Genomic DNA, 19,786 nt, shown 5'->3' on the forward strand with positions numbered 1-19,786 from the left:
CTGTCTGCAGGAGGTGACGGCAGCAGGGGCGGCCGCATGCTGCACAGATCAGAGGTTTGAGGGCGTTTAGCCACTGGGGAGCACCTCAACTAGGCACCCCCCAGTGGGTGCCCTAGGAAGCAGATCAGCACCCCTGTCCTTCCCAGCCCCCCTCTCCCCATGGCACAGAGCTCTTTTTCCCCCTTCTCCCCAGAATGGCCCAGAGGGTGGGGAGCAAAGGGCGGTAGCATGAAAGAAGCAGGCAGAATGCTGGGTTGGAGCTGGCAGCTCCCAGGCGCAGAGTTCCATGTGGTGAGGGCTCTCTGGGGCGGGGGTCTCTGCAGTGCTTACAGGGGCTTGTTTTGGAGCAGCCTGTTCTCTAGGGACTGAATGAATGCGTTAAGCAACTCATGTCTGTCCAATTCATTTCTCATGACAATTTGGTCTCATTTTTCCAGCACCTTTGTGGGCTCTGAAGGGGAAAGATAAGCCGTTCTAAAGGCCCCAACGTTCCCACTGCAATTATCCCGGAGAGATCCCACAGGAGATGAAGGACGTAGAGTGATTTCTGTAATGAAAGGCTGCAGCCTCGCTCCGCACCATGATCACAGCCCCCACCCTCCTGTAGGGCTGCAGCCCTCCCACTGGATGGGGGCCAGGTGGAAAATAGGAGTGGGGAGACCCCTGCAAGGAGCAAGAGCTGCCTCTGGTCACCTCATCTCCCCAGCTGGGTGGAGGGGAAGGACTATTAAGACCCTCTGTGGTGGGGGTGACCCCAGGGACTATTAAGACCCTGAGGTCAGTGGGGGCCTCTGGGGAGTAGCTGCTACTTGGGGGAAAACCAGAAGACTCCCCTGATAGGGGCAACTTCCCTGCCCCAGCATCTCTGCATCCCCCAGGCTGGGACAGGGCAGCTGGGGCTCTGTCACAGGCTGAACTGACCAGGAAACTCAGCCTCACAGCTGATGGCTCCTCCCTGGCCAGGTATGTGACGGGCACCGGCAAATCTCATAGAGCCTCAGTGTCTGTATCTGTCGAATGGGGATGATGGCCCTGCAGACGTGCAGCAACATATAGGCATCCTCGGCCAGCTGTAGGGTGCTCCCACAGGGAAAACGCTATCACTGTCACTCTGGAGGATGGCAGAGACGGGCACATGGAGAGGGAGTCCACGCCGCTCCAGTGCCGGGGGCCATTGCTGACAGATGTTGACGGCCTGTGGGAGGGGAAGCACTGAGGGGTCTGGACCCCCTGTGCTGCCTTCTGGGGATGTGCAAGGTGGGGAATAACCTTCCCTTGAGCAGATGAGAAGAGGCCAAGCCTCAGGGAGCTGCCGTGAGTCTCCTAAGGCTGCAGTTAGGAAGTGGAGAAGCCAGTGTCGAGCGCTGGCCCTGACCTCCTCACCTGACTGCTGGCCACACGCCCAGCCCTGGTCTCAGCTTTGGCTGTGACAGACCCTGTTCAATATCGCTGTGTTGGGAAGGGCCCCTCCAAAGCAACAGCAGGGCAGGATGGGCCCAGGCAAGAAGGGCCTGGCCAGGAATGCAAGAAACGACGGCCTCAGCACTCTGGGCCTGCGAGGTATCACCAGCAGAAGGCCCTTCCGGGCTCGCTCCTGCGTAGACTGCACAGAGGACAAAGGACCAGCGAGCTGGAGCGGCACGAGCGGCCAGGGACCCTGGTCTCGGGAGCATACGATGGAATCGGAGGAAAGCACAGGAGCCCAGGGCCACACACAGGGCTGACTTCTGAAACCCTGCGTCCTCTTCCTGGCACTTCTGCAGTCCCGCCGTACAACCTGATGCCCCTGCACAATGTCTCTGAGCCTCAGTTTACTCATCTGCCGAACCTCGAAGGTCAGCTGTCCCCACCCCCACCTGAGCCAGGGTCCCCTGGCTCTGACAGACAGGCACTCAGCCAGCACTGCTGCTCCCCATCACACAGGCCCAGACCACCAGAAAGTTCTCACATTTGGCCAGATGGCATAACGACCATCAAGGAAATGACCACAATGAAAACATCACTGGAGCGCGTCATTGTCACCACTGTCATCAGGACAGCACCGAAGGTAGAGGCAAAGGGAGAGAAGGCGGGTGAAGCAGAGAGCGAGGGCACTCGCTGGGTGAGGAGGCCCCAGGCTAGAGGGCACACTCAGCTCTCCGAGCTCCTGATGAGATGGGAAGAAGATAATGGTTGCGAGAGGAGGATGCTCCCTGGCCTCAGCAAACCCCAGCCTTGTGGAAGGCACACAGCACAGCCCGGGTTCCCTGGAGGTGGGGCTTCGACTAACAAGAGGGGGAACACTTGCAGTGCAGGCAGAGAAAGGCCATTCTGAAGCTACCTGCCCAGTGCTCCCCGATTCCCAGAGGTGAAGCGCTCCCTGGGAAGGCAGGACCCAGGGAATGTGTCAAGGCTCAGAGCCAGCCTGGGCCAGCAGCTGGAGACGCAGACAGGGTCTTATCCAGGGCTGCGTTACCAAGGTTGTCTACCTGCCAGCAGAAGCCGGTGGCCCACCCCACACACAGCAGGCCACCTTCCTGGGCCCTGGGCCCTCCCCCAGTGCAAGTCACACTCCCACGCACCCAGCAGCTCTGGGACTGGCTGGGAGGGCCACTCACCCACGATCTCGTTCTCCTCCAGGCTGATGGTCTCCAGCACCGGCAGGGTGGTGAGCTGCTCGGGGAAGTCCCGGAACTTGTTGCGAGACAAGTCGATGGCCTTGAGGTGCTGCAGAGTGCTGACCTCGTTGGGGAGGCGATGCAGGAAGTTTCCTTCCAGGTGGAGCTCTGCCGCGTGAGGGGAAGAGGAGAGAGGGCAGTGAGGAGAGGCTTCCCTGAGACCACCAGGACTGCTGGCAGCAAGGCTCTCACCCTGGCCCAGGGCCTGCCATCTGCCATCAGCAGAGATCATCCATGTTTGGCTTTGGACTGGAAGGTTCTCCCCACAGAGGCCTGGGCCTCCACAAAGGGGCAGAACATCATGGCCACTCCCTCGGACAAGGCCCTGCAGTACTCCAGGGGACACCACCCTGGCTGCCAACTTCTTTCTGTGTCACACGTCCCTGCTCCCTGCCCCCTCTACGGCTGGCCTGGACCAGCTGCTCCAAAAGCTGACCAGTGACCTAGGCGGGGACCTGCATGGGAAGGGCTGACCCAGGGGGTCTCCCTGTCAGGAACTGGACAGAAGGCTGGGGCAGTGGGAGCAAAGCCAAGGGGCCACTTGGTGTGGAGGGAAACCAGGGGGTCCCCAGGGCCCATGGGCAAGACAAAGGGATGAGACAAAGCCGAGAAGGGTGATGTAGGGGCTATAAGAGGGGGACCTGGAGTCCCCACTGCCTGGTGCAAACCCCAGTGGGGCCACCCACACACTGAGGCCATGAGAGAGGGAGAGGCTGGGCCCGGGGAGCAGCCCCTGTCCTCACCCCCAACCCTTTATGGGCAGCCCTTCTCTGTTATGGGAACCTGCCCACTCTGGCCCAAAGGGCATGGAGGCCCACAGATGCCAAGTGGCCTAAAGAATGTCCCCCAGCTCTCCACCCCAAGGACTGGCCTTGGAGACAGATGACCAGTGGTTCTGTCTCAGAGGGTGCCCACCCTTACAATGGAATGTTCACGTGGCCATCTTGAAAGTTGCTAATGATGTTATCTTTTTTTTTTTTTTTTTTTTTTTTTTGACAGAGCTAGGCAGAGAGAGAGAGAGAAAGGTCTTCCTTCCATTGGTTCACCCCCCAAATGGCCGCTACAGCCGGAGCTATGCTGATCTGAAGCCAGGAGCCAGGTGCTTCCTCCTGGTCTCCCATGCGGGTGCAGGCACCCAAGCACTTGGGCCATCCTCTACTGCCTTCCCGGGCCACAGCAGAGAGCTGGACTGGAAGAGGAGCAGCTGGGACTAGAACCCAGCGCCCATATGGGATACCAGCACCGCAGGCGGAGAATTAACCAAGTGAGCCACAGCGCTGGCCTGATTTTATCTTCAGATCTGTGTTTCATAAGCACAGCCTAGGGCACCCATGTAGGCAGCAGCTGTCCTGACCCCCACCATCTCCCAGCCTCCCCACCAGCTCCCTGCAGAGGACCTGTGGGGCCTCTCCTCCCCGTCCCTGCTCTGTGAAGGAAGGTTGGAATCAGGCACCTGTGCCCCCTTCTCTCGGTGGGGCACGGTGGCAGCTCTCCCCTTGCCTCTCTCTCAGGGCCCCTGGTGGGCAGCACTGTGGTGCATCTGGGGGTGGCTGCTGGAGGCAGAGTCTTGTTGGGAGAGTCAATCACCAAAATCCAGCTACTGAGCACGTCCTGATCCCAGGTCTGAAGCTTCTTGGAGGAGTTGCAATCCAGCTGTGGGTTAGGGACCTGGGCTCTTGGGAAGGGAGGCACCTGCCTCAACTTCCCCAGATCACCAGTGTCCACAGCAAAACACAGCAGTCCAGCATCAGGTAACAGCAGCGGCCAGGCTGTGAAGCAGGGGGAGGAGGGGTGAACCTGAATCTGCACACACACACACACACACACACACCCCGCCCCTGCCCCAACCTCTCCCTGAGGCTTGTTCTGGTTGGTCCTTGTGGCTCATTCACAACACCTGGGGGAAATGACCCAGGAAACTCAAATGGTGCAATTTCAGGACACCACTTAGGAGTTAAACGTCTGATAACTGCATTTGAAACGGGCATTGTAGCACACAGAGATGAATGGAAAAAGCACATCGTTTCAATTTGCCCTCTTAGAATGACCTTAAGTGGCAACGGAAAAGCACTGACAACTATTGTGGGAAAGAACGGAAGCGTCGGGGCCGGAGCCGTGGCTCACTTGCTAATCCTCCGCCCTGCGGCACCGGCATCCCATATGTTCACTGGGTTCTAGTCCCGGCTCCTCCTCTTCCAGGCCAGCTCTCTGCTGTGGCCCGGAAAGGCAGTGCAGGATGGCCCAAGTGCTTGGGCCCTGCACCCACATGGGAGACCAGGAGGAAGCACCTGGCCTCTGGCTTCGGATTGGCGCAGCGCCGGCTGTGGCAGCCATTTGGGGGTGGGGGTGGTGGGGTGAACCAGTGGAAGGAAGACCTTTCTCTCTGTCTCTCTCTCACTGTCTAACTCTGCCTGTCAAATAAGTAAAAAAAAAAAAAAAAAAAAAAACCAGAAGCGTGGAAAAGCTCTCCAGAACCTTAGGGCACTTCCCTGTCTTCCCACTGAGGCCTGAGTATCAGGCACCGGCCCTGCACCTCCCTTGGGCCCCAGATCCACAGGCAGCCCAGGGTGAGGAAGATGAGCCACCCTGATGTCCACAGCCCCTCCCAGGGTTCCTGTGCTGTCCCCTTCGCCAGGGCCTTTGAACACACACACAAGTACCAGCCACAGTATGGTTCTCTCCTCCAGCACATGGGGGGCCCTGAGCAGGTGGACCTGCATCTGGCTCATCTTTGACCCTCTTCATTTGCACCCCTGACCAAATGTCACACTATTGGGGCAAGCATTTGGCACAGCAGTTGGATCTCTGCTTGGGATGCCATATTCCACACCTTAGTGCCTGAGTTTGAGTCCAGTTCCACTGTCCATTCCTGCTTCCTGCTAATGCGCACCCTGAGAGGCAGCAGGTGATGGCTCAAGTGCTTGGGTCCCTGCTGCCCATGTGGGAGACCCGGACTGAGCTCCTGGCTCCCAGCTTCAGCTCGGCCCAGTCCTGGCTGCTGCAGGCATCTGCAGAGTGAACCTACAGATTGGAGTTCTGTCTCTGTTTCTCTTTCAAATTAAAAAAAAAATATTTTCTCTAAGTCATACGCTCTGAAACAAGCTCCCTTCCTTTTGGTTTCTGTGCCCTGCCCTGTGGCATTTCAAAGAATCTGCTAGTGCCTGACACAGTCTTGTTTGTATCCTGCCAGGTACAAAGCGAGCACTCAATACACACCTGATGGAGAGCAGGCAGTTGGCACAGGGAGGTTAAGCTACAGCTTGGGAGGCTTACACCCCACATCAGAGTGCCGGGGTTCAAGTCCCAACTCCTGCACTTCTGATCTAGCTTCTTGCTAATATGCACCCCGGGAGGCAACAAATGATGGTTTGAGTACTTGGGCCCCTACCTCCCACTTGGGAGATGCAGATGGACTTCCTGGCTTCCTGGCCTTGCCCAGCCCTGGATGTCATGGGCATTTGGGGAGTTAACCAGTGGTCTGTCTCTCTCTCTCTCTCCCTTTGCCTTTGAAATAATAAATAATTTTTTAAAAATTAATAAATATTTGGGGCTGGCACTGTGGCATACCAGGTAAAGCCACCACCTACAGTGCCAGCATCGCATATGGACACCGGTTCAAGTCCCAGCTGCTCCACTTCCGATCCAGCTCTCTGCTTTGGCCTGGGAAAGCAGTGGAAGATGGTCCAAGTCTTTGGATCCCTGTACCCTTGTGAGAGACCCAGAAGAAGCTCCTGGCTCCTGGCTTTGAATTGGCACAGTTCTGGCTGTTGCAGCCAACTAGGGAGTGAACCAGCGGAAGGAAGACTCTCTCTCTCTCTGCCTCTCCTTCTCTCTCTGCGTAACTCTTTCAAATAAATAAATATTTAATAAATAAGTAAATATTTAATGATTATACAAAGGAAAACATTTGAGTATCACCCTCACAATTCAGCTGGACCTCTTTGCCACGTGTCTCTTTAACTGGACTCATCCTTTACTTATATAAAAAGAAAAACATTTTTACTGATTTCCATAGGTCCCGCTGAACACTGTTACCGGTTGAAGGCTCCGGGTCGCAGGCCAGTTTGCAGGAATGGAGCATTGGAGGGACAGCCCCTCCTCAGCAGGGGGAGCCAGCCAGCACCAGCAAGGGGGCTGCAGACCATGGAGTCTCTCAGAGAGCAACTTGGCACTGCAGACAGAAGGGTGGCCGATGTCTCTGACAGTCCAGGTTTGCTTTCTTTTTTTCTTTTTTCTTTTTTGACAGGCAGAGTTAGACAGTGAGAGAGAGACAGAGACAGAGAGAAAGGTCTTCCTTACGTTGGTTCACCCCCCAAATGGCCACTACGGCTGGCGTGATGTGCCAATCCGAAGCCAGGAGCTGGGTGCTTCTTCCTGGTCTCCCACGCGGGTGCAGGGCCCAAGCACTTGGGCCATCCTCCACTGTGTTCCGGAGCCACAGCAGAGAGCTGGACTGGAAGAGGAGCAACCGGGACAGAACCGGCACCCCAAATGGGACTAGAACCCGGAGTACTGGCGCCACAGGCAGAGGATTAGCCCAGTGAGCTGTGGCGCCAGCCCAGGTTTGTTTTCATTTCCATGTTTGGGGCATGCAGCATGCCCCCCCTGGCCCTCGCTCCTCCCACTCCCACTAGCTGCTCTTGTCTGCTGGGCTACAGTGTGTCCAGGCCCTAGACCAAGGTCCACAGATGCCCCACACAGGGTGCAGGAAGCCCCGGGCCAACCCTCCCCCGTGGCTTGCAGGGAGGGGCTACAAGGCCTAGAAGAGCAAGCACTCTGGAGCCAGACAGCCCTGGTGCAAATTCAAACTGCCACTCTCTGGGGTGTGCCGTGGGCATCTGGCCTCAGTTTGGTCATATGTCAGATCAAGGCAGCACTCTACAGGGCTGTGGCAAGGTTCACATGAATCAACCCCTGCAGAAGGATGTGAATGCGTGCAACTCATAGTAAATACGATCCAAGCATGTGAGATGGACAGAAGGATGGATGGACGGGCAGACACGGCGAATTACGCAGGGCACCGGGCGAATCCAGTAATGCCGTTAGTACTGAGCTACCAGTGTCAGTAACTGCCCACGTCGGGCTCAGAAGGGGGCAAAACACGCTTTGCTTGCAGCTCAAGTGAACACAAGCCCACCCCCACTCTCTGCTGCTTCAGAAAGCCCCCCCCCCCCCGGGGTGGGGGGCGTTTGAGGGCAGGTGTTTGGAGCACCAGGCAGAAGAGAGCTGCTTTCAACAGAAATACGTCCCTAACACACATGCAACTCGCTGTTTATCTGAAGTCAAATTTAACTGGGCATCCTGTATGCATAATTTTTTTCAAGAAGATATGTCTTATTTATTTGAAAGTCAGAATGACAGAGAGAAAGTGAGACAGAGAGATTTTGCAACAGCTGGTTCATTCCCCAAATGGCTACAACAGCCAGGGCTGGACCAGGCTGCAGCCAGGAGCAAGAAACTCTACTGGGGTCTTTCACGTGGGTGGCAGGGGTCCAAGCACTTGGGCCATCTTCCATTACTCTTCTGGCGCATTAGCGGGGTGCTGGATTGGAAGTGGAACAGCGAGACTTGAACCATAGTCTGATATGGGATGTCTGCGTCATAGGCAGTGGCTTATCTGCCACACCACAATGCCAACTCCTACGCATACTTTCTTGTCTGCTTGATTTAGGAGTCCAGTTCTGGCAGCTTTGTGCCCTGCCCATCTGGCCTTGCCTTCTCTGGCCAATCTAGGTTCTTCCTCATGCAGCCCTCTCCCCACCCTCGCCCCTGAACAAGTGATACACATTATCACCAAGTACCTTTTAGGAGCTGGCACTGTGCTATCTGCAGTCCCAGCATGGTCTGTATTAACTCTCATGACTGAATCCACTTGGAAAGCGCTAGCATCACCCCCAGCCTGCAGGCACGAGGACTGGGGCTCAGGAGGCTCGGTGCCTTGGGCCAAATGCTGCAGCTGGGGAGGGGTGTGCGCCCAGGCCCACTGCCTCCAAAGGCTACAGGAAGCGCAACTTCTCCTTTCCCTGTCCACGAATGCCCCCTTGGCACTGACCACACTTTCAGCGACCACAGCACCTGCTTCCACAGCTAACAACCCAAACATGGATGCAGGCAGGGACCTGAGCTCAGGGCTTGCCGGTCTCTGCCTGGAGGTGGGTCAGACAAAGCCACTTCTCCCATCTGGGGCTCAGCCTTCCTGACCATGAAAGCTTAAACTTAGGCATCGCTCCCATTCCATTCTCTCTGAAACTCCTGTGCAGGGTCAGATTTCCTGGCTGGAGTGGCCTCATGGCCACGACCCAGCTCCACAGTGTTACTACCACACAGAACCCCATTCCTCAGGTAACTTCTATGGGTCAAAGCCTACCCAGGAGACCTGCTGTGCTTTATCTTCAAGCTCAAGGAATCTCTATGGAGTAGATGTCCCCTCATTTCTCAAATGGAGAAGGCAAACAAGACCAGCAGAGCTGATGGGGACCACTTTTATTCACTGGAGGCTTCCTTGTTGTCTCCCTTTCCAAGGAAGAATGAGGCTATGGCCACAGCCCCTGCCACCTGACTGAGCCCCCGACCAAACAGCTACCTCTACGCCCGGCTTTGCTTCTCACACAGGGGTCCCAGCCTCCAGGCCCTGTGCCCAGGCTCTAGGGCAGAGAGGACTGAGGTCCACAGTCCCAGAGTTCCACAGTAGGACTGCAATGGTTCCTTTCCACTCCCTTCTGCCAGGGTTCACAGCTGAGCACCGTGGGGCTCCCAGGATGGTCACGGCTGTGGGACGAGGCTCCATTCCATCCACTGCCAAGGCGTCCTGGCCTGAGAGCGGCTGCAGCCGTGGCATTTCCTTATTTGTTACCCTCACTGAACTGCGGTTTCCGGTGTCTGTTCAATGGACCTCTCCCTTCCCTTGGTTCCTCTGATGACTTCCCACAATGGCCTTCTCTTTGGACGGCTGCCAAGGCTGCCGCCCAGACCAGAGATTCGCGCCAGCAGAGAGGTGGCCTGCTGATTCCATTAGGGGATGGACGAGGCTGGCCTGAAGCAATTACGCAGCCAGTCTGCCACAGAATACGCCAGCTCCAGGAACACCCACCCCACCTGGGACCCATCAGCCCCCGGCTCTGACCCTGTGCCCGTGAGCAATCACTGTCCTGCCTGAAAGCTCTCCCACAGGCAAAGTCAAGCAGGCACGAATCCCACGCTTGGCACCACGGCCGCTCTGCACAGGGCGTCCGTGCCCGCAGGGATCAGAGCAGCCAGGAGAGGGCATGAGGTCTGCTCCTTGGTGTAGACAGAGGGAAAGCCAACTCTTAGCCAGGTCCGGGGCACATGAAAGCAAAGTTCCAGGCCAGCGCCGCGGCTCACTAGGCTAATCCTCCGCCTTGCGGCACCGGCACACCGGGTTCTAGTCCCGGTCAGGGCACCGGATTCTGTCCCGGTTGCCCCTCTTCCAGGCCAGCTCTCTGCTGTGGCCAGGGAGTGCAGTGGAGGATGGCCCAAGTGCTTGGGCCCTGCACCCCATGGGAGACTGGGAAGAAGCTCCTGGCTCCTGCCTTCGGATCCGCACAGCTCCAGCGGTTGCGGCCAACTGGAGATTGAACCAGCAGATGGAAGACCTTTCTCTCTCTCTCCCGCCTTTCCTTCTGTGTGTAACTCTTCAAATAAATAAATAAATCTTTTTTAAAAAAGTTCATAGAAAATAGAATTAAAAGGTATGCTTATTTGGGTACAAAAATATTTTGAAATGCATAATTTTTTCATAATATACATTTTCCACATTTTAAAAAAAGATTTATTTATTTATTTATTTGAGAGACAGAGCTACAGAGACAGAGGGAGAGACAGAGAAAGAGAGATATCTTGGCCGGCGCCGCGGCTCACTAGGCTAATCCTCCGCCTTGCGGCGCCGGCACACCGGGTTCTAGTCCCGGTCGGGGCGCCGGATTCTGTCCCGGTTGCCCCTCTTCCAGGCCAGCCCTCTGCTGTGGCCAGGGAGTGCAGTGGAGGATGGCCCAGGTGCTTGGGCCCTGCACCCCATGGGAGACCAGGAGAAGCACCTGGCTCCTGGCTCCTGCCATCGGATCAGCGCGGTGCGCCGGCCGCAGCACACCAGCCGCGGCGGCCATTGGAGGGTGAACCAACGGCAAAAGGAAGACCTTTCTCTCTGTCTCTCTCTCTCACTGTCCACTCTGCCTGTCAAAAAAAAAAAAAAAAAAAAAAAAAAAAAGAGAGAGAGAGAGAGAGAGAGAGAGATCTTCCATCCTCTGGTTCACTTCCAAAATGGTTGCAACAGCTAGAGCTGGGCAGGCCAAAGCCAGGAGGCAGGAGCTTCCTCCAGTTCTCCCACGTGGGTAAAGGTATGTTGGTACTTGGGCTGTCTTCTGCTGCTTTCCCAGGCCATTAGCAGGGAGCTGCATCGGAAGTGGAGCAGCCAGACATGAAACAGCACCCATAGGGGATGCTGGCACTGCAGACATCGGCTTTACCAGCTACACCATGACGCTGGCCCCACATTCTAACAGGTCCATCTGTTCATCCACCTGCCTCCCTGAGGACCATGCCTAGCTCCTAGCTTTCCCATCATCTCCAAGTGATACTGGTGCAACAAGAATGAAATGAGATGATGTGAGGAACGGGCCGGGAGCCAGGGACAGCTGAGCCCCAGTGGCTGTGGACGTGGGCTCTCACGTCATCCCCATGGTCATGCCAGAGTAGGCACCTGTGAGAATCCTTTGAATTGAGCTGAAAGGCAGGGGTATGAGAGACAAGGGCAGGCAATAGCCAGACCACACAGAAAATTGGAACTCTCAACCCCAACCCGCAGCAACCTGCCTGGACACAAACCACTGTCTACAATAGCCAGCCCAGGAAGCCAGAGTCAGACTGGCTCCAGCTCAGATGCATAGGAAGTCAGCTATCTTTAGCAACAGGCTAGGAAGCCAAAAAATCACCTCCATAATAATTGGCTTCAAACAGCCAGGATCAGGCTGTTTAACTGAGAGCCTCCCTGATTTTTGTCCTCATTTCCAGCTAAAGTCAAGTGTGCACCCCTAAAGAATCCCATCAGATGCCCTGCTCCTAGTTATCTGCCTGCAGCTTCCTTCTCTCTCAACAGCTGCCAATCAGAGAGCACCTGAAATCTTGCTTTTTTGTACTACAAAGCTTTCCCACTCCTCTGCCCGCCCTGAGACTCAGCTAAAGAACAAGTGATGGTGCCTAGTGCCCTTGCTATACACAAGCTCAGAAGAAGTCATCTTGCTTATTATTTATTTATTTAACTTGAGAAGCACAGCGACTGGGGTGGGAGAGAGATCCGATCTGCTGCTTCACTCTGGAAATGCCTGCAATGGCCTCTGGCTGGGGAAGAAGCCAGGAGCCAGGAACCCAATCCAGGTCTCCAGGGAGCAGGAATGTGCCCACCTGAATCAACATCTGTGCCTTCCAGGGTCTGCAGGAGCAGGAGCGGGAGCTGAGAATGCAATCCGGGCACTCGGATGTGGGCTGTGGGCACCGAAACTCATGTCTTAGCCCTGGGTCAAACACCCAGCCCCAGCCTTTGTGTTCCTCTTTTTGAGAGCCCTTTTGATCTGAACAGGTGGGTCTCACACACCTCTGGCCAGGCAGGCCCAGGACGCACTCAGTAAAAAGAGCTGAGTGGCTCGGGAGGAAGTGGGGAGGCAGGAGAAGAGGGTGCAAGCAGACAAGAAGAGCCACAGCTGGACAATAGGACCCACTCTCACAGAGCCACCTGTAGACCCATCCCTCTTATACCCTGGGCTCCCTCAGGCCTTGCCTTTTCCTCCCATAAGGAGGATGAAGGGCACCAAGGGGCTGGAATCACTTAAAGATGACCCAAGTCTGAGTGGCCATGAGCTCATGTGCACACCCAGACATTACTATTCAGCTGACTCTAACTTCAACCAGGGAGGGACCAGAGCTACTGGCTCAAGGGACCTGCTAGCCAGCAGCTCTCTTCCCGTGCAAGGAAGCAGTGCCAGGAAAAGGAAGCTGGGAGGGGTGGATGCGGCCCAAACACCCACTGGCACCTCTGAGGGAACAGGTCTCACCCCAGGGCCCCCACCCAGGCACACATGCTGTAGCTTGCCAGGCACAAATGCCATAAACTCTGTGGGAGCCATTTGAACAGCAGCACAGACCAGTCCCTCCTCCTGGGCCTTCTGCTTGCACCTTGGCAGTGGCCTTTCCAGGTGCTGCCCGAAGCCCCCCAGGCCGGTGTACAAGCTACTTCCCATCGCTGGACCACACTGGCCCACTCAGGCTTCCCTCTCCCTCCTGGGAAGCCTGTCCACATCCAAACCAGCGGCACGAGACAGGCTTCTGCAGGGGCTTGTGTACCATCAGTATTTTCTGTAGTTCTCACTCTAACAGGGTTGGACATCCAACAGAGAATTCCAGAAGGTAGGCAGGGCCTCCCCAAGGCTTCTTGTGCCCTCACAATTCTCCCAGCCCACCAGTCAGCAAACACACAGCACCCAGGCTGCAACTCCATCCACAGGTGACTGAGCAGCAGGGAACTCCTGAAGAAGGACGGAGGGGCTGCTGTCCAGAGAGGGGTGGGCACTGCAATGCACCTGCCCGACCATCCAGAGGAGCCACTTCAGGGACTCTATGGTGCCTCTCTGCTGGCTTCCTCCCTGCCACATGCCCCCATCCACTTGCTCTGCATGGACCCAGAAAGAAAATGCCAGCATTCGTGGCACATGTCACTGCGGTACTAAGAAGGCAGCAGCACAGGAGAAATGGACTAGGGGGTGAGAAGCACATGCGTTCAAAGCTAGTGAGGTATAACTACTCCTGGGTCTCAGGGCCTAAAAGCTTCACTCACCTGTTCTGAACAGAGAATCACGCCAGGACCCATACCTTGGCCCTGGGTCAGGCACAAATGACCTACAGATTTCCAGCCTCCGAAAGCCTGCTCCTAGAAATGTGTTACTGCTTCCAGCTGCCCCAGCGACAACCCTCCCAGAGGACTGTCAGAGCCTGAAGTGGCCATGCCCCCCACGGTGTGAGCTGACCGGGTCCTACCTCGGAGCTGACTGAACGTGGTCATGAACTTGCTGGTGAGGGACTTGAGCTCGTTGTTAGCCAGCGTGATGAGGTGGATCTGGTCAGAGACATTCCGCAAGACCTTGTAGATGCCAATGGGGAAGGAGACCAGCTTGCACTCCGCCAGGTCTGCAGGCCGAGGACACAGGGAGACCAGGGTTACTCGGCACAGCCACCCAGCCACACACCCCAGCACCCCCAGGACCCCAGCCCCCTTGTTCTCCCGCCCTCGTTCAGGAACCTTCCTCATCAGCAATACCTCACACCTGCTGTTCCCCTGCACCTGAACCTCAGGATTTATTCCAGCACCCTCTCTGTTACTACCAGCCAGGGTGCAGAGGGTGGAACCCTGCCGGCACCAGGACCATCAGCATTCACGAGGGGGAGGCCCTGCTGAAGCCACAGCCCCTTTGGAAATCCTCAGACTACATAGAGAGGCGACAGGCCACAGAGCACTTGCTCTACAACGGCTGTCTCTGAAAGCAGGCAATCCACACGACTGGGTGGTGTGACCTTCCCAGGCCTATACGCTGAAGGCAAGCCTCGTGCCAGACACGGCAGAAAGCCACTTGCAGACACGGTGGCCACTCCTCACAGGCCTAAACGCTGTCCCTCACCACCCAGCACGCCCACCCTGAGGCACACGCCCACCCTGAGGCACACTCCCAAGAGAAATGAAAACAGCTGTCCACAGTCCATAGCCACAGCCACAGCCACGTCCGCGTTGGCACTATTCACCACGGCCTGTGCAAACTGAGGAGTGTAGAAAGAGCCCCACGTCCACATGACGAGGCGCAGGGTGCTTAGTTTCTGCTGTGGTGGCTGTGGACGGCACCAGTAGACAGGTCTCCCGGCACACACCACAGCAAGCGCGAGGCAGTGTCAGCGGCTTTCCCTTTAAACTAGGAGCAGAACAAAGAGGCTTCAGCCCCAAGATCCCCTGAGTGTGGTCTTCAAAGCCGTGGCAATGAAAGAGAAAGCACAGATGCTGAAAGCACACATGCGAAACGACCCACAGCAGCCCTCACAGCGTCAGACACACTCAGCCAAACGACCTCCAACATAAGCCTGCAAAGTCAACAATATTCCTGTATGCCACTGACAAAGCACACTTTCTACAGATCCTCATCCAAACAGTAATAAAAATGTAACGGAAAGAGAAATCATAATGGAAAGCATATCTGACCAATATGGAGAAAAAGTAGAAAAGGTCACAGATGGTTTTAAAAATAGATTTGTAGGGGTCAGCGCTGTGGCATAGCAGGTGAAGCCGCCACCTGCAGTGCAGCATCCCATGTGGGCACCGACACTCCACTTCCCATCCAGCTCTCTGCTATGGCCTGGGAAAGCAGTGGAAGATGGCCCAAATGCTTGGGCCTCTGCACCCACGTGGGAGACCCAGAAGAAGCTCCTGGCTCCTGGCTTCAGATCAGCGCAGCACTGGCCGTTGTGACCATCTGGGGAGTGAACCAGCGGATGGAAAACCTCTCTCTCTCTCTGCCTTTGCCTCTGCCTCTCTGTAACTCTTCTTTTCAAATAAATAAATAAATCTTTAGGGGCCAGCACTGTGGCGTAGCGGGTAAAGCTACCACCTGCAATGCCGGCATCCCATATGGGCACTGGTTCGAGACCTGGCTGCTCCACTTCCGATCCAGCTCTCTGCTGTGGCTTGGGAAAGCAGTAGAAGACAGCCCAAGTCCTTGGACTCCTGCACCCGTGTAGGAGACCCAGAAGAAGCTCCTGGCTCCTGGCTTTACAGAGACAGCGCAGCTCTGGCCATTGCAGCCAACTGGGGAGTGAACCAGTGGACGAAAGACATCTCTCTCTCTCTTTCTCTCTCTATAATTTTTTCAAATAAATAAATAAATCTTTTTTTTTATTTAAACTCAGTTGCTTTATTTTGCACTTTTAAAATTCACAAACCACTTTACAGTATCTGCTTTCCTGTTGATCATCGTGGGCTTTGGAGTCAGACAATGACAATTTTATCACTGGGCATACTAAAAACAATGGTTTACAAGCGAATCTCTGTAATTCAGAATGCTTTGCAAAATATACAGTGGTACACAACTGAATTGCCCTATGCTAAAATTAGGATTTAAAAGGCAGCTCAAATAAATAAATAAATCTTTAAAAAAAAGTATGGATTTAAAAATTTTTTTTTAAATAAGTCTTTAAAAAATAGATTTGTATGTGAAGATATATGACATGCTCATTGATGACAAGTCAAACTATTGAAGTGATGTTGCTTTTTTAAAGAAATTAACTTATATATAGTTTCATGTAATTCCTTTCAGGGATTCCTGAATTCTCTGAAAGGTTTTTTTGTAGCTGGGTTAAAAGGTGTAAAAGTTCAATCAGGGAAATAAGCAAACATGATCTTCTACAAAAAGAAGTTGATGTTATAACCTCTCTTACCAAGCTACAGTACTTCTAACAGAGGAAAACAGAAAAGACAGATCACAGAAAACACATAGTCCAGAAATGAAATGTCATAATTTAATAAATGCTAACGATGGTCTCACAAATAAATTAGAGGAGGAAGAAATTAATTAACAGATGTCAGAATGACAGCTTAATTTGGGGAGAACAAAAGAGAGAATTCAACCAGCTACACATCACAGTAATTCTAGACAGAATTACACTTCAAATATTTTTTAATCAAGCAGAAAAGGTTCACTGAATATTCACACAATCTCTGAAGTGAGGATGACTTTCCAAAACCAGGAGCCATAAAAAAAAATCACAAAGGGACAGATCAATAAGCAAACTGCATTCAATACACACACACACACACACACACACACACCCTCACCCTCCCACACATACACACACACACACACACTCTAACACTTGAAGAAAATAAAGTGAGCAGCAGATTGGGAAAAGGGAACTGCAGGGACGGGTGCTGTGGTATGGCAGGCTCAGCTGCCTCCTGGGACACCCATATCCCACATCAGAGTGCCTGGGATCCAGTCGCATCTCTGCCTCCACTTCTGACCCAGCTTCCCGCTAATGTTCCTGGGAAACAGCAAGTGCTGGCTCAAGTCTTGAGTTCTTGCCACTCATGTGAGAGACCAGGATGGAATTCCTGGCTGCCGGCTTTGGTTTGGCCCAGCTGTGGCTGCTGCACACATCTGGGCAGTGAGCCAGCAGATGGAAGGTCGGTCTCTCTCTAACATTCTGCCTTTCAAATAAATAAAAACGAACAAACATTTTTAAAAGGATCTATAAGTAGGATCCATAGTATTATCTTTATTGTTGACAACGTTCAACGTAACAATAAAGAAAAAACTACCATCACTCGAGACAGAAAATATGTACAATACTCATAAAGGAAAAATATAATTACTTAAAAAACTATAGCTCCCAATATGTATCGCCAAACTATTTTCCAAAATGTTTATGCCAATTTACATGTACCCTTTTCAAAAAGTAACAAGACTATAAAAAAATTGCTAATGCAATCAGAGGAAATTATGTTCTCTACTGTAATCTGTAACACTTTCAGTAGTGACACTGATTCTCTTTCATGGTTAATTTAACCACTTTGATTTCCCCACGGAAAATCCTGATCCTGTTTCTTGCTGTTTTTCCACTTCTGGCATGTACCCCTAAAAGGATGTAAAGCTCCTTAAATAGCTTAATCATCCCATGTCCTCTGATGGTTTTACTTATTTAACAGTTTACATTACAGGGTTTAGGGTTTTTAAGCAGAATAAAAAAGTTATATGCACCACTGTAATTCCAATTAGGTAAAAAAGTACACATGCCTGGGGAAGATGATAAAAAGAAAAATAACCAGAATTTAGCACCAGTTATTACAAAGGACTTGAGCAATCTGTTATTTTTTATGGTCCTAATGTTTGTTTATTTTATAGAAAATAAATACAATACCACTATGTATTTACATAAAACCATTTGTCAAGTGCAGATACATATAGTGATAATTTACTTCTAAAATAGGAAAATAAATATATCACAAAATTAACTTTTGCTGAAAAAAACTACCTGGCAAATTCAAGGATAAACTGAGGGCCGCCAGCTCCAATTTGTAAGTGAGACAGAGCCAAGCAGGACCATGGGAAAGACAGGAACTGTGCCAGGAATGGGGCAGAAGCTGTGAGATGGATGCTCAGGACTTGGGCACCACTGAACTCAGACGGTGCGCCCTCGTTCCTGGGAGCAGGAGAGGTGCTCACTGGGAAGGGACAGTCACCAACGGCCAGGGGTCTACTTCCAAGCAACCTGCCTGCCCTGAGCAGACCAGCCTAGAAAAGCTCCCTGCTGGCTGCTAATCTACCCCCAACCCCGGCAGGAGCCCCCTGAGAAGGGGATTCTCCTCTGGACGACATCCCAGGGCTGCTTGAGGGCAGTTCCACTGTCCGCAGCCTGGATCCTCTCTTCCCTCGGTGGCAGATTCCACCTTTCCTAGTGCGGCCTGGTCCCTGCCCACACACTGGCTATGTCCTCTGGAGGCAGCTTTTGTAAGCAATCTCTGCTTCAAGCACTATGCAAGCCCTCTGTGGCTCCACGTGGCAAAGTGACTTAAGTCACTCCTGGCTCCTGGCTCCTGCTTCGGATTGGCACAGCTCTGACCATTGCGGCCAATTGGGGAATGAACCAGCGGATGGAAGACCTCTCTTTCTCTCTCTGCCTCTCGTCTCTCTGTGTAACTCTGACTTATTTAGATTTATTTATTTATTTATTTATTTATTTATTTGAAAGGCAGAGTTACAGAGAGAGAGAGGGAGATACAGAGAGAGCACTTCCATTTGCCAGTTTACTCCACAAATGGTCACAACGGCCAGGGCAGAGCCAGGTTAAAGCCAGGAGTCAGGAGCTTCATCTTGGTTTCCCACCTGAGTGCAGGGGCCCAAGCACTTGGGCCATCTTTGACTGCTTTTCCCAGGCCATTAGCAGGGAGCTGGACCAGAAGTGGAGCATCCAGGATGCCAACTGGTACCCATATGGGAAGCTTAACCTGTTAAGACACAACACTGGTCCCATTCTAGGTACTTTTTAAAAATGATTATTTATCTGTGGCGCTGTGGCACAGCAGGTTAATGCCCTGGCCTGAAGCGCCGGCATCCCATATGGGAGCCGGTTCAAGATCTGGCTGCTCCACTTCCAATCCAGCTCTCTGCTGTGGCCTGGGAAACAGTAGATGGCCCAAAGTCCTTGGGCCCCTGCACCCGCATGGGAGACCCGGAAGAAGCTCCTGGCTCCTGGCTTCAGATCAGCATAGCTCTGGCCATTGCAGCCATTTGGGGAGTGAACCAATGCATAGAAGACCTCTTTCTTCCTCTATCTCTCCACTCTCTGTGTAACTCTGACTTTCAAATAAATAAATCTTTTATAAAAATGATTATTTATGTGAAAGGCAGAGTAATAGAGAGAGAGAGACACAGAGAAAAATCTTCTATCTGCTGGTTCACATTCTAAATGGCTATAACAACCAAGGGTGGGCCAGGCCAAAGCCAGTAGCCACGAACCAAGTCTCCCACATAGGTGGCAGGGACCCAGGTACTTGGGCCATCTTCCACTGCCTTTCCAGGCACATTAGCAGGGCGCTGGATCAAAAGCAGAGTTTTGGTGCTCCAAATGGAATGATGGCAGGGCTAGCGCTGTGGCGCAGCGGGTTAACACCCTGGCCTGAAGCGCCAGCATCCCATATGGGCACTGGTTCAAGACCTGGCTGCTCCACTTCTGATCCAGCTCTCTGCTATGGCCTGGGAAAGCAGCGGAAGATGACCCAAGTCCTTGGGCCCCTGCACCTGCGTGGGAGACCCAGAAGAAGCTCCTGGCTCCTGGCTTCAGATCAGCACAGCTCCAGCCATTGGCGGCCGATTGGGGAGTGAACCATCGGATAGAAGACCTCTCTCTCTCTTTCTCTCTCTCTCTCACCCTCTCCTCTCTCTGTGTAACTCTTTCAAATAAATAAATAAACCTTTAAAAAAAAAAACAAATGGAATGTTGGCATCATAAGAGGCAGCTTAATAGACTGTGCCACAATGCCATTTAATATAATTAAATGAATTATATATTAATTCATTTAGTTCCAT

At 53.3% G+C, this 19,786-nt stretch overlaps 1 protein-coding gene across 2 annotated transcripts in view; it reads right to left on the bottom strand.

Moving 5' to 3' along the window:
- The window catches only part of LRRC20 (leucine rich repeat containing 20), a 70,647-nt gene that overhangs the window by 22,477 nt on the left and 28,384 nt on the right, over positions 1–19,786 (bottom strand). For both annotated transcript variants that reach the window (XM_008270009.5, XM_089314113.1), the window contains exons 3-4: positions 13,701–13,850; positions 2,598–2,765 (exon numbers count right to left, since the gene is read on the bottom strand). In XM_008270009.5, coding sequence (XP_008268231.1) covers positions 2,598–2,765; positions 13,701–13,850 — 318 coding nt within the window. The remainder of the gene's footprint in view (positions 1–2,597; positions 2,766–13,700; positions 13,851–19,786) is intronic.

This window comes from Oryctolagus cuniculus, chromosome 15 (genome assembly GCF_051225735.1).
Source record: "Oryctolagus cuniculus isolate XC-2025 breed Fujian yellow rabbit chromosome 15, ASM5122573v1, whole genome shotgun sequence".
Classification (NCBI taxonomy): Eukaryota; Metazoa; Chordata; class Mammalia; order Lagomorpha; family Leporidae; genus Oryctolagus; species Oryctolagus cuniculus.